Source organism: Mustela nigripes, chromosome 7, assembly GCF_022355385.1.
Source record: "Mustela nigripes isolate SB6536 chromosome 7, MUSNIG.SB6536, whole genome shotgun sequence".
Lineage (NCBI taxonomy): Eukaryota > Metazoa > Chordata > Mammalia > Carnivora > Mustelidae > Mustela > Mustela nigripes.
The window spans coordinates 57,446,027-57,460,859 of record NC_081563.1 but is presented as its reverse complement, the minus strand read 5'-3'; the positions used below and the strand labels follow the sequence as shown (position 1 = coordinate 57,460,859).

Genomic DNA, 14,833 nt, shown 5'->3' with positions numbered 1-14,833 from the left:
GGGCTCTCTGCTCAGCAGGGAGCCTGATGTGGGACTCGATCCCAGGACCCTGAGATCATGACCTGAGCCGAAGGCAGCGGCTTAACCCACTGAGCCACCCAGGCGCCCCGGTCCTTTCTTTTTTTAAAAAGATTTTATTCATTCATTTGACAGAGAGAGAGAGAGATCACAAGCAGGCAGGCAGAGAGAGCGGGAAGCAGGCTCACCGCTGAGCAGAGAGCCCAATGCGGGGCTCGATCCCAGGACCCTGAGACAACGACCCGAGCCGAAGGCAGAGGCCCAATCCACTGAGCCACCCAGGCACCCTTCATAGTCCTTTCTGACGTAATACAAAGATTTTTCATGGAGAGGTCAGAAAAGATATTGTCTTAATCTTGGTAGTTAAGATCTAAGGGTCCTAGAAGCCTGGAATCCTGGTGAGGGTACAAGGAAAGAACCTTCTGAGGAGGATGTGAAGCCAAACCAGGGCAGCCACCCCCATAGACGCCATCTGAGCTTCTGGATCTCGTCAAGCCTGAATCCTGATCTACCTTAGGCTGTCCCCAAGGTGTAAGCATATTGCCTTGGGAACTTCAGCCAGTATGTGTTGGCTTCATCACTGGGGCACACTTCCCCCTCACTTCTGCTCTCCCCCGCCTTGGCAGTCCTGCCCACAGCATACTCTGCCTCTCCTCATTCCTCTCCACAGCAGTGCAGTGGAACTGGGCACACAGAGTCTGCTACTTCTCGGCCTCTTGGGAGCCACCCAACTGGCAAACAGCACATGCCGGCATCCATTCTGGGGACGGTGTGGTCCTCTTGGAGGCCAAGAGCCCACCCCACTGTGGGAGGCTGTGGAGATCAGCGCCCCTGCGCTTTGGCAGGGCGGGTCTGTCCAATCGTTGTGTCTTCCCACCTGAGCTGTCTGCTTCCTGCAGACGTGGGCCAGGACAGGTATCATCACTCTTCATGCATTTCCTTTCTTTTCTCCCCCTCAGTACTTCAGGACTTAGGGAAGAATTGCTATTTACCCCTCAAATCCCAATAACTGAAAGCAACCAAATGGATACACAGGAATGCTTACCTTCTCCCAAACTCTGTCCTGTCTTCCCACCTCTCACCTGCTCTTTCTTCCCATCTTCAGAGGTACTGACTACCTCCCTCTTTTCACACACGGGTGGTTGTAGATCAGACAGAATTAAGCCAAGAGTTCGTCCCTATCTCTGGCTGTCTGCCAGGCCCCGGCTTGTTCGGGGGTGGGAGTGGGTAGGGGGCTGGTACGCAGACGCAGGCAGAGTGCTGGCTCCGATTCACACATAGGACGACAGACTCCAAGCCAGGCAGGGTCCTGCTGGCCCGACCAGGGCAGGCAGCCACTGCAGAGCTGGATGGAAATGCAGCCCTGATCATGCTCGGGGAGGGGGGTGGGTGCGGGGAGTCCATTCACAGCACTGCTGCTTCTAGCCCCTACCAGCCCTTTCCGATGCCTGCCCTCAGAGGGGTTTTGCTGAGATTAACTTAAGCACAATCCCTCCAAGTAAAAAGGTGCACCCTGCTTTAGGCAAACCTAGGAGATAAGGGGATGACGTGTCATGATACAGAGGTTTCTAAAGATCTCAATAAATACTTCCTGAGTGAGTAGGTGGGGGCCCTTCAGCGTGAGTCAAATCTCAAGGGTTAAACTCTTAAGCAGCACCACACATGGCAGTCCTCTCTCTGGACAGAAGCTACCTGTGTATGGAACACTGTGATATGCACTCTGCATCGCGGCCAGTTCCGTGTTAATCATCTGTTCGCCCTCCTCCACCCTATTTCCTGTGACCTATGTCCAGGTTAACAATGTGGAGAAAGTCATTCTGAGCCATGAGGCACACCGTGTTTTCCTGGTGCTCATCAGCCAACCAGCAGTGCCACCTCTGATGCAGCCGTCCTACCTCGTGAACCCCGAGCAGCCTCTGCCCGCTGCACAGTCCAGTGCAAAGCTCCCTGGACACTATCAGAAAACGTGAGACTGAGCAGAGCTCATTAGATGAGTATCTCCTCGTCTAATGACAGATTTGTACAGGGAGCAAGAGGGCCAGAAAGCTTTGAAGCATGTCCACAGTTCACGGCCTCCTGCAGGCAGAGCTGAAGTCCGTGCCCAGACTGCTGGGGGTCTGTCTGGACTCTGGCAAGGAGAGCACAAGACAGTCTGCCCTACAGCTGTGGCTTATTCCAGATCTAGAGTATCAGCCCTTGCAGGCAGTGAGTGTGACCTACAAACATAAGCAATGTACTTTCAGGGCACCTCAAAGAAACAAGGGGGAAAAACCTTTTATCCACATGTACCTTTTTTTTTTTTTTAATTTAAATTAAGTAATCTTGATGCCCAATGCGGGGCTCAAACTCATGATCCTGAGATCAAGAGTCACAGGCTCTACAGACTGGGCCAGCCAGGCACCCTCTCCACAGGTCCTGCAGAACTGACTCTCCCACAACGCTGCTTGTGGTTTCCACACATGCTGGAGAAAAGCAGCCCACCAAAGCGCCACACACACACACACACACACACGCACACACGCACACACACGCGCGCCAGATTCTGAACGTCTGTTATATGCTTGCACAAGTGAATGACATCAACCGACCAACCAATCTGATAGTGTCACCTTCACCTTGAAAATACTCTGGCTGTGTTTTAAACTCCCTGTGCTCTGCAGGGGTTGTACTCAAGCAGAACAGAGGCAGAGGCTTCCACAACAGGCCTCCCCACATCCAGGGACAGGGAGCCTTCAGCACTGCACCCCCATGGACGGCGAGGGCCAGCTTGGCTGCTGACTGGCGGGAGCTCCTGTGTGATGGGACTCAGCAAGCAGAACCCCACCACCTGCAGATTTGCTTCTGAAAAATCTTGCCTCTGGCTTTGGGCTGGACTCTGGCTCAATGTCCATGCCCATTATTCAAAAGCTGTCCAATGGAGAAGTTTGCAAGCTGACAGGGGGCATCGAACAACAGAAACTCGACAGAGTGTTCTAATGTGAAATGACAAGGTCTCAGCTCAGGAAATCATCCTCTAATTAAAAGTTGTGTGATTCTGTTGAAGGTAACAAGCTCTGTGTGGCCTGGTGCTGAAACCCTCTAACAGGGGAGAACGCTGAGACAAGACTTTGGTTAAGAAGAGCCTAGACGGAACAGGAAGGTGAGAGGAGTGAGGGGAGGGTGGGAGCAAGGATCAGAGGGTACGAAGACGGAAAAGTGGCCACTGCCAACCTGAGAATTAAGAAAATAGAGACACGAGTGGCCTGATAGAATGCACTTGGATTACGGCACTCATTCCTTCCCCGGGTTTGGGCCAAGTGCTTGGTGGGATGTGGGCTCAGACATGCAGGGGGTGATGTGGCAGGGGCAAGGCCACGTGGTTTCCATCCCAGATGGGTGGGAAACCCAGACCAAGCCTCAGATGAAGAGAAAAGGAGGTGCGAGGTAACCAGTGAACATCTAATAAAATTCTTCAGAAAGAGCAAGCTTCCAAGGGCCAGACTCTGCAGACATAAACTGTACTTATTTTGAGAGTTCAGATATTTCTTGTAATTCCCTAGAATTTAACAACGAAGGAGAGAAACATATCAGAGCTTCAAAACTTGATACAGAACTTTTCTTCTAAGTGACTTTAATGTCACGCTATCTGACAATAATCACAATCCAAAGTACAAAAGATACTTCACTGAGGCTGCCTGGTTTGTGTGGAAACCAGAATGAACGGGGAAAGGAGAGAAGAGCCAAGTCTCACTTTAAACCTGTGGCTGGCTCCCTTCTGCACGGGCATATTTTATAAGACAGCATTTCTCAGTCTTGGAACCTCAGCCATTCTTCCCTTTTCTTGGGTTTATCTGGAAGTTCCTGAAGCGTACGCATCTGTTCGCATGCCCTGGGTCTGGAAAGAGCCTTCTTCATTTGGAAGGCTGACCTCTTTGATCAAGGGAAGCTCAAGGAAGGGAGGAGGGAAAGCACCAAGAAGCCAGAGCAGCTGAGGAGGCAGTCTGCTTCAATGACCCATCCTGGGATGGAATCCTGGCTGTTGACCAACGGCTTTTTGGGGCATTCAGGGTGGGTCAGACTCTGCATTTCAAAGTGAAACAAGTGTTTTCAAGGCTCTGTGCATCCCTTCAGCTCCCCTTGAGTTTTCCTGTTGGTTCTCTGTTCTTCCAAAAGGATGGCAAAGGCAGAGGCAGCAGCAGCAGTAAACGCTGCTTATGGGAGAGGACAGAGAGGACAGATGTACCCCGGGCTGTTCTTTCAAGGACACTTGGGACTACTAAAGAGGCACCTGGAGCATTCTACTCCTTATCAGCGACCGAGAGGAGGCTGGCAACTGGCAATTTCCTTCTCTGTCTTGGGGAGAGAAACAAATGGGATGAACCCCACCTTCAGGAAGGCAGACAAAGGCGCCTGGGTGGCTCAGTCATTAAGCTCAGGTCATGATCTCAGGGTCCTGGGATCAAGCCCCTCTTCGGGGAGCCTGCTTCTCCCTCTTCCTCTGCCGCACCCCCCACCCCGCTCTGTCAAATACATAAATAAAATCTTAAAAAAAGAAAAAAAAGGAAGGCAAACAAGGACAGTCACTTCATCATCCCTGTGTCCCAAGACACACACGAGCTGACAGAAGGAAACACACACTGTAAGGAGCCAAGTGCAAGGAGGGACAACGCCAGGAGGTTAAGAGGCCAACGTGTTTTAAGCGAGGCCTAGAAAAATAAAGGTAAGAAATGCTTAAGGAGCCAGGCTGTCTCACCCAGAAATCACATAGCGCCATTCAACACCAACTGCACCATATAAAGAGAAGTGATGCCAGGTTAGGCCAGGTGTCTTGCACAAGCTGTTTAACTTCCCAAGGCCGCAGTTTCCTTGTGTGTAAAACAAGGGAGAAGCACTGAGTGATCTCCAAGGTCTGAGGGAGCTGGGCGCGGGGGCATGTGTAACCCTCCCCTCTCCTCTTAAGAACATTAGCCGTCCAAGGGGTTTGACCAAGACTGTTGCCTCCCTGATTGCAGGGGGCGGGGGGAGGGAAGGGGGCCGCTACAGGATTCCTTCAGATTGATTAAGTAGAATTCCTGCCTTGTCTGCAGATGCTGCTACTTTACATTTTTAAAGGAGGCTACCTAGTAGTTATGACCACAATTTGTATTATTTTTACTGCAATCCGCCACCAAAATAGATCTCAACAGCTGATGCAACCAACGCAATATTTGACCTTCTTTCCATTGCAAGGGCTTTTCTCCTTTTTTTTTTTTTTAAAAAAGTATGTACACACACGGGCTCTTACATGGCCCCAGCCAGCAGGCAGTGTGGGTCTACGAGGCAGCTGCAGAAACAGGGAAAGAGCCGACTTTGTCCCTAGACTCTAGGACATTCTGCTCTCTGGAACCCAGAGGATAAAGTGGGCATTCTTTCATTGTGAGGAAAACAACAAAAACCAAATTCCCACTCATTGAAAAAAAAAAGTCTTAGGTTTCTAAATTCTCAAGTTAGGTGAAATTTTATTACAAAAGGAGAGGACTCTGATATACCCCCAGCTTGGCTTCCTGGGAAGGGCCAAGGGGCTGGGAGCAGGGAGGCGGGGTTTCAGGTATCCCTGAATATGTGCTCTATGGGAAGGAAGAAAATGGAAAGACTAGTGTCCTGCCAGCCACAGCTTAAAAAGATGAGAGGAGACGCATGTAAATGAAAACAGACACAAGTGGGAGGGCCAGCAAAATGCCTTTGGGCTTCCTGAAACCTAGAGCATTTCAAAGCTTTTGTTTGAGCTTAGGGTGTATTAATTGCTTTAATTTAGCCACTGTAGGTAGTTTGTCTGGAATAAAAAGATCCTCCCCTAACTACGCAGTGTGAGCTTGATACTTCATCTCATTTGGAAGACCAAGTGACTCCCACCCATCTTCTGAGACCTTCCAGCCACCCCGTATAGGGCTGGGCCTTGGCCAGCAGCAGTTTGGGATGCCACTTCCCGGGGTCCACCACATAGCACACAGATGCCCCTCCACCACATATGTGCTTTTCTTAATCAGCCACAATACTCATCAGCTTCACTGGCTAAGCTCTATAGAAGTAGCTAACATTCTGAACCTATGTTCTCTTTTCCAAAGCCTCTCTCCATCTCACTCTGCCCAATCCCTTGACTGCAAAGGAAGAGACAACAGAAAACATTTGGGTCACTTATCACCTAAGAGAGACAGGGGCTTCCCAGCGGAGATGCCGGGAACCTCAGGCCTTAGTGAAGTAGTCTGGAGCTCAGGCACTCCTGGGAGAGGCTATTGGTTAGGAACCTACTTTGCAATGAAGGGAATCTGGCTTATCTAATAGGTAGAAACTTACGGAATAAACATTTCCTTTTCTTAAAACTCTCTGAAAGGCAGCAGGCAGATGGGAAGTTTGCATTCTGGGTGGGCAGGGTAGGGAGCCTCGCTGATTTTCTCTGCAGACAGAGAAGCCTCACTATGTGGCTCACAGGGCGGGTGGCTGTGAGGCCTGCGTGCGGTCACATACGTGAAAACCCAGGGCCCGTGCCAGGGGCAGCCCCACACCACGGCACCTCTCCTTCCCCTCCCCAGGGGTGGCAAACAGAGGCTCGGAGGAAATACATTTGCCTTCACGAGATTCTGCGATCAGAGTTTACTACTAGCAGAAGTTAAGTCTGGAATGCAGGCCTCTTCTCCCTAGCTTCCAAACTCCACACACTCGGAGGTCACCCACCACGTCTTAGAAGATCAGTAAATGAACCCCACTCAATACAGAATTAGATTTGCCTTCAGTCTTAACATCTGCTGGGATGGAGTAGGTGGAAAAAAAACTTCAAGAAAAGGGAAACGTGGCGTCCTGTACTCCCCCCACCCCATGAAGCCTTGGTAACTACAAAATGCAATGAATTCATCATTTTCCTCCTTAACTCAGGAATGAAAACAAGCACAACTTGCAAATCCTCAAAAGCCCATCTAGGACAAAACAAATTGCTTCTCAGTACTTTGGTTTCAAATACTTGCTGTAGCCACGGTTTACAAAACACCTGGGGTGGCTGGGCGGTGCCTGGGAGGTCATTAGGGACAACTGCTCTGAATAGCCAGAAAGTAATAAAATGCAGCTTGTAGTAAACAGGATGTCAAGGGTTCAAGCGTAGGGCACGAGGAAGGACCAAGTTTTCTAGTCTAGGCAAACCATGGCTGGAAGCGGATGGTGTTCTAAAAGACAGGACATTTTTCCTCGGCGAAGGAGGGCTACCTTCCTTAAGTCTGATGAAATGCCAAACGAAATCCAAATACCAGCCTTCTTCTGCTGGTTTCTAGGCGAGAATTCAGACCCACGCAAAATGACGCGATTGCTCCTCTCCATTCGGCCAAGCCCAAGCTGAGGGTATACACGTTAATCCCATTCTGGGTGCACAGGGGAGGAGTGATCTCATTACACAGGATGGATGCCTTTAGGCACTAAGGGCTGCTGAGGAGGACTGCCCAAATCCAGAAACAATACCTAGGTGGTGGGAGTAAAAACCTAGAAGGCAGGGGGAAAAAATCAAGACCTTATATAGGGGAGGCTTTCCTCTGGTTAAGCTTTGACTTGCTATTCTGGAGACCTCTGGGCGGCAACACTCAGGAGGCTCCCAGTCTGTCCCATGAATGGGCCACGCAGGCCATGGCTCATATATTTATCCTCTTTTTGCTCCCTTGTCCAATTTGGGTCCCAGAGAACCCCAAAATATAATGCCTCTATTTGATTGTTGTTGAAAAAATAGAACAGCTGAAATATCATAAATATAATTATGCAACAGAGGAAGAGAAAAATAGCCGTGGTGGCCTGGAGGGGCTGGAGGAGGGTGTTCACAGCTCCTCCACTATGAACTGGCCCTGGGATCCTCAGTAAGTCACCCAGTCGACTCTCAGCCGCTTCCACAACTGCGGCTATAAAATGAGGTGAATCCTATTTCATTTGGCAGAGGAAGCAGGCTGGCTCATGTGATAGGAACTCAAAATCCCTTCCAATTCTAAGACCTGTAATTCTAAGGAGCTGGCATGTCTATAGCTAACCTCGCCTCCCCGCAAGCCAAACATTTCCAGCTAATTACCTGCATGGTGGACACACTGCTTCCTAGCACCAGGCAGAGAAAAAAGACGCACACCTCCAGCCGCAGACCTCAACGTGTATTGTGTCTCTTTACGTTTTTAAACCCCCAATGTGGGGGGACCAGGATCACCGGGACTAGGGTGTCTCTCCATTCCGCCTTCTCCCTTGAGCCCCTGGCCCTGCTCCGAGAAAAACCCGGCACTCTTTCTTTTAAAAAAATCAGCACACATGTATCATTTCCTGTCTCCAGCAGCAGTTTTGCCCCTCCCCATCGATGCTCGGGCACCAGACAGAAAATACTCTTCCAGTTCTTGTGGTTAGCTTCTTCTGGTGCCTCTCTCCATTGTTTCCAATGCCATGTGGTTATATATGACCGTTCCCCGATTTGCAGATTTAGATATTATGTCAGGACTTATTATGGAAGAAGACTTAAGCTATTTCATACACCCCCAAGTATCTGTCTATAATGCAAATATTTCCCCTAATCCCCAAGCTTTAGAGCCAGAATCCAGCCACTCAGCACAATGACAGCTGAAGCAGCAGCAACACCTGACCGCAGATTCTAGATCAGCCTGCTCTGGAAGTATGTATACGTACAGCTGCATTCTCCCAAGACCACATTAAAATTAACCTTGTCTATCTATGAAGATTCTAATAAGAATTAAAAAGTGATCATAGGCTTTGGCAGCAGTAAATAAACCACTGGGTTTTAATGGACCCAACCTTATGGACTAGGGAAAATTCTTCATTAAATGGCCATAAAACCCAGAGCCCTTCTAGTTCTCTATGGTCCATTTTTCCTACTTCTCCTCTTGTAGGCTCTGAACCCTTTGGCCTCAGAGTCTTCAACTGTAGGGAGCTCAGAGAAAGTGAGTCTAAAGTTGGGGAGCAAACCAGATCAGCTTATTCATGGAGCTAAACTGTTCCTATCTCAGGCTGACAATGGGCCTCCCCTCCAGGATATGCCAAAGCACGTGTCTTCTCTGCAAGACAAAAGTACAACAGAAAGAACAGACTCGAGGGTCTTTCCATTCTGTCCTTTTTAAGTCTCCCCAAAAATGAAAGTCTCCCAGAAACGAAAAAATCCTGTTAAATAGAATGCTAACCTTTTTTGTTGTTGTTGCTTTGTATTTTTTGCATTACTCACCTTCCAAATTTTATCAAATGTCTCAGGTCTCACACCTGCATATTTAATGCAGGGCACGGCCATGCCATGTAGGGATTTGTGTTCACCTGCACCAGTCACTGTACCTGAGGTCCCCATGAGCAGAGGGGGCCAGCATGAGACTGTGTTGCAAGGGGGAGGGCAAGAAGCCACAGGAGCAGTCAAAAGCTTCCAGTGAGCAACAATGCTAGGAGCTCAGCTCCCATTTGTAGACTCAGCAGAAAACACAGCTAGAAAAACAATGAAGCATCCCTCAAAATCACCCAACCTTGCATCGCTCCCTCCATAACAATATGGCAAATGAATAAAATATGCAAACCTATGACTGTCAGCCCCTGTATCTGGGGTTCAGACCACCCATTTTATTGAGCACCTTTTAGAGCAAAGCTTTATACAGGGTTGCTGAGACTGTACCAGTGAGATGTCCTGTTTTTAATTAGATGAAGGTTCATTCGTTCGGCAAATAAAAAATTTAAAAACAGAAAAGGGCAAGCTTTCAAATGGCAAGCCAGAAATCATCCACAGAGTACTTTGGAATTTTAAAGGAGACAAAACAGCTGTAAGCGATGGGAGGGAGAAAAAGGATACATGAATGAATCAACAGCCCAAACTCAGAAAAACAGAGCAGTCACTCATCGGGAGTCTATGCTGGTGGCAGTGGAAGGGAACGGAGAGGCAGGGGGACCCCGAGAGGGTAAGGGCGCTGGCGAGTGGCCACAGATGCACGGGCAGGGTATGCATGCGTGTATGTATGCACATATGTGTGCACTCATGCACATGCCAAGCAGGACGTTAATTTTCCTCTGAGGAATTACAGCACGGTTTCACAATCCTTGTCCAGGAGGACAAGCTGGTTTGAGGGATAAGCAGGAGAGCGGGGGAAGTGTGAGCAGGGACAGCCCACGCTTGGTGAGTGCCCAATGGCTCCAGGGGGAGTCGGGTCTTTCTTCCCCAACTTTATTTCCCAACACAACACACATCAGTATACTGTCCACAGTATACTGTGCTCTTTCTGTCCACAGAGCCTGTGCTCTTTCTATGCCAAGGAATCCCCTGCAGCAGAGGGAAACCCCTGGCTCTAGCAGCAGAGATAACCTTCTGGTTCCTCAGGTTAGACCCATACACACGCTCTTCTCCCAGAAAGCCCTCATGGTTCTGAGCCATCCGTAAGTTGTTTAGAAGGTCTTCTTGCCATGTATACTCTATCTGTAATAAATGAGTTCCAAATTCTAAATGTCTGTCCTATCAGTGAAAGTTTTAGAATACAACAAGCTTTGGGAAGCTGTAGACTCTATAAGGAGTCAACAGGGCGCTCCTGTCCTGGGCTTCGGCTTTTGGGTGTTTCACTTACCCAGGTAGGAAGCCCCTGATGACCCTCCCCAGCCTTCCCAACCCTCCCCAGCCTTCCCGATGATGAGTTCCTAACAGTCAAAGGACTGAAGACCAGGCCTGCCCGGGAAGGGAGCTGCTGTTATTAATAGGCCCTTGTTTGTAAACAAATGGAATGAAGGCAGACAGACACCAGGGCCTGCCTGGAATGCAGTTCCCTGGAGCTACTTCTCTGCTGAGTGTCTGGAAACAGCCCTGCTGTTTCCACACCTCCTCCTGGGCATCCGGCACCACCCTAGCGTAGCAAGTCGAGCCCCTGTGGATTAGGGGATGAAACTCGGAGGGATGCTGGCTTCCATCACCCCTTTCCCTCTTGCCCTCTCGCGATTCTATAAATCACTTCTGGCAGGTAGCTGGGAAGCAGCTGCGAATTGACAGTTTAGCTCTGGAGCACAGGAAGCCACCTTTTAACCTGCCTGCTGTTGTTTGTCTCTTGAAAAAAACGTGACAAAGGAACAGATGTAAGTAACATGCCAACTGTTGAGAGGGTCTGCTCGGAGCACTATAGGAAGCCGGTTCAGAGTCCCAGCACACACCAGGCGCTCAATGGAAAGACAACTGAATTCATTTCCTGACACCCCCAGCTATGCATGCTCGGGTCCCCTCAGGCTGGGGTCCATAGCCCTCAAGCAATTCACCACACACATCCCTGCTTCTGCCTTCCCGCATGCTGCCCAGCTTTGAAGCCCCTTCCTGAGTAGGGTTCAGAGGCCACTGAGAAACAGGTCAGCCTCCCCTCCTAGAGGTGTTCTCTGACCCCCCAGGTCCCTGCCTGTAAAGTACCCTGGACAAGAATACTTTCCACAGTCAGGGCCCTTCCACGGGTCAATCCAAACCATCCTGTTATCTCCATGAGGGGTTGAGGCATGCTTTACACGCCTCTGTATTCTCATGATGAGCGCGCTGGGAAACATGTTTAAAGGGCTGCAGCCAATATTTAAAAATATGAAATAAAAAGATCTAATGAAAGATACTCTTGGGGTAAGTCAGGAACTAGGAAGGAACTATCAGATGATTATTACAACATTCCTATTAGTTTTTCTAGGTATAGTAATGATATGCTTTGTAAGAGGATGCCTTATTTCTAGAAGATGCATGCTGAAGTATTAATAGAATTAAAGCCCTGAGGTGACTTACTTTTCACTGGATTGGCCAGAACCAAAACTGAAACCACAAGTGTGCGTGCATACACATGTGTACAGATAAAGCAAATGGGGAAGAATGTCTCAACGGCTGAATCTAGGTTTTCACTGTGCTCTTCTTCTGATTTTCCTATGGTGCTTTAGAAGTCTTGTAATAAAAAGTGGAAGGAAATGAAATGGAAGAGAAAAAAAGAAACAGAATGCAGAACATGAAGTATGATCTGGTTTCAGGTGTCTACAGATGTGCGTTTGTATCGTATGTTACAATGTAAATGTATTTCTTACTGTGGGTCAAGACAAAGAGTTTGAAAATGCTGCCCTACAGCTTTCTCGCTGCACTAAGCCATCTGCACTAAGCATACCGCAGGCCTGCAATGGACTATTTGTTAATTAATGTCTAGAAGCACAGGACTTCAGTGCAGAAGCAAGCTGAGAAATCATTAGGTCTCCAGTTATATCCCATTAACTCAAGCTGTGTCAGACTATCCAAGCCCTTTCCTGTCTTTGCATATGTGGGCCTCAGCTCCACTCAGCCTTCAGACCTTTCTTATCAGATGTTTAATTCCTACTCAGAAAGGCTATTCTGACTTTCCCCAGGGTGCCAAGGAGGGGTTAACACAAGACTCTGAGTAGGGTGACCAGGTGTCTTGCAGACCAGGGGGGACTCTTACTGTTAAAACTAGGAAGTCTCAGGCAAACCAGAGAACTGGTCGTTGACCCTGGATCTGAGGGAAGCCTGCATGAGAACCTTGGACAGATTGGGGACAGCTCTTCCTCATGGAATCCCAATGGCGACAGCAAATACCAGACTGCGAAGTGTCTCCTACACCCTTAGACAGAGCCTCCCTCGATTATTCACTAACTAATCTGGAAAGCAAAGGGCAAAGGGAGCTTACTGTGAAGACGTCATCATCGCCAAGCTCTGCTTCATTATGGATGGTGGAAGATGATGTGGTTGAGCCTAAAAAGATTAAAAAAAGAAAAAAGAAAAAAAGAAAGGTAGTAAGACGCATTTCCAAAGATGATAAGTCAAAGTCAATCATTTAAACAATATATTTTAACAAAACCACATTCCATTTCTTTTGAATGTGAGTCATCAACAGAAATACATAACCTGGGAATTAAATGTTTTTAATTTATTCCTCTTCAACTGACTCTAGCTAGGATGTTATTCCTTAAATTAAATCTGTCTACTGTTGTTCTCAATCCTTCAAACTTCTGCCCAGGCAACTAGAGAAGCAGCACCCAGAGCGGCACCTCAGAGGGGATGGCGGGGGGGTGCTGCCCATAGCTCGCCAGCACGCGCACCTCGGGCAGCCTCTGCCAGTGGCACCCCAGCAGGAATCCACCACAATCTCCATGAAAACTGGACTTACTTTCCCCATCTTTTCATCTGCCAAAAAGAGGGTTTGACGAAATGGCTTGCATGGTCACCTCTTGTTCTGAAATGCAGACACTAGACTCAAAAAAACCAGATTGGGGGAGCTGCCTTCTAAGCTGACACCCATGCAAAGAGGTTTTCTCTTGCAATGTTGGGCCACCAGTGAAGTTTCCATTTCTGCAGGCTAAAATTTGGGCTCATGCCTGAAAACCCAGTTTATTCCATCATGGAATGATTTGGGCCTGTAGGGTTCGATTTATTTACGTGTTCATCTCTTTCTTCCTTCTGGTATGCATATCCATGTAACTTCTTCCTTTTCCCCTAACAGTACCCGATACTGGGTGGCCCATCTTAACAGATACTGTTAATGGTCAAAAGGAAAAACATATTTAAATCTGCGTAAGTGATCTAGGTATACCAACAGGGAAATTTCTTCTCCATCTCCTTTTCTTGGTTAGATCTTTAAAAATGTGCATTTAGAAAATATTTTGCTATTCCATAAAACTGAAATTAAGAGAACTGCACTGAAAGGAATGAGAACTGTTTAAATTTCTATGAGGGATTGGAGGAGAAAAAAAATGTCCTCTGCTCAATTACTACCGATCTTTCAGGAGTTTCCTCAGCTAGTTCAATATTTCTAATCAACTGATGTTTGATGAAAATTTGACAGAAAACAGCTAGGTAGATAATATACAGAGAAAAAAATTCTAAGTCACATTTGTTCAGCTTCAGTGACTATCTGGACATATGGCACACAATTCTATCAATAATATCGGAGCTATTTTCTTTGTAATTATTTAAAAGCTATGTATGATAACATTTTAAGCATCTGCCACCTTAGGTCAGACCCATAATGTGAACACAGGTGTTTAATATCTTTTTGGACAGCACATGGTTGTAGTGAACAGACCCAGGTTCTAGCTTGAATTGTCTTACTACTGACGTTGACCAAGTTTTCTTAGTAAGATTTGCTTTCTGCTCTCCCCCAAACCCACAAAGAAGAAAAGGACTTCAGAACACTTTAGTTCTTAAATGCAGCAACCCATTCTTATTAATCAATCTCCCCAAATTCTGAATTTGGTTAACACATGCCTTGCTTGATTCTTTCTTTTCTAACAGGGCCCGGGCTGTGGCACCTTTAATTCTTCAAATGGATAACTTAATGTGTGGAGAACTTGTGCGTTTGCATGTGTGGACCCTAGAAAAGCCTATGAGAATGGAATGCGCAAGAGCCTTCCAGGTCATGGTCAAATGCAACCCAATGTCTCCTACCCACTCACCCACAGACTTAAGGCCTAACCCCAACCAGGGCTCCAGGAGATCCCCTTCCCTTTCCGTGCAAACACCCTGAGCTCTCGTTACAGGAAGGCAGTGGGAAGGCCTGGCACCTTCAGGGCCTATTAGAGTCACTCTCCATTTCTAAGTCAACACGGATCACACCAAAGCCATTTCAACAGTCAGGGAAAGGTGAACTCTGTCAAAAAGTCACTGACATGGAAGTCCAGAACTTACCTTTTCGGAGCAGAGTCTAAAAACCAACTGGGATCACCCCGTACTCTGAAACCTATCTCCTTTTCCCCTGCATTGTCACTTGGTAAACCACAAATACAGGATGGCAGACAACTGGAATAAAAAAGGCCTCGGAACATTCCCACTGTCCCCCTAAGAGCACAGTGACAAGACGTG

The 14,833-nt window shown here is 47.9% G+C and overlaps 1 protein-coding gene across 2 annotated transcripts in view; it reads right to left on the bottom strand.

Moving 5' to 3' along the window:
* Positions 1-14,833, bottom strand: part of SPRED2 (sprouty related EVH1 domain containing 2) — a 116,569-nt gene that overhangs the window by 7,017 nt on the left and 94,719 nt on the right. For both annotated transcript variants that reach the window (XM_059405960.1, XM_059405961.1), the window contains one exon: positions 12,663-12,727. In XM_059405960.1, coding sequence (XP_059261943.1) covers positions 12,663-12,727 — 65 coding nt within the window. The remainder of the gene's footprint in view (positions 1-12,662; positions 12,728-14,833) is intronic.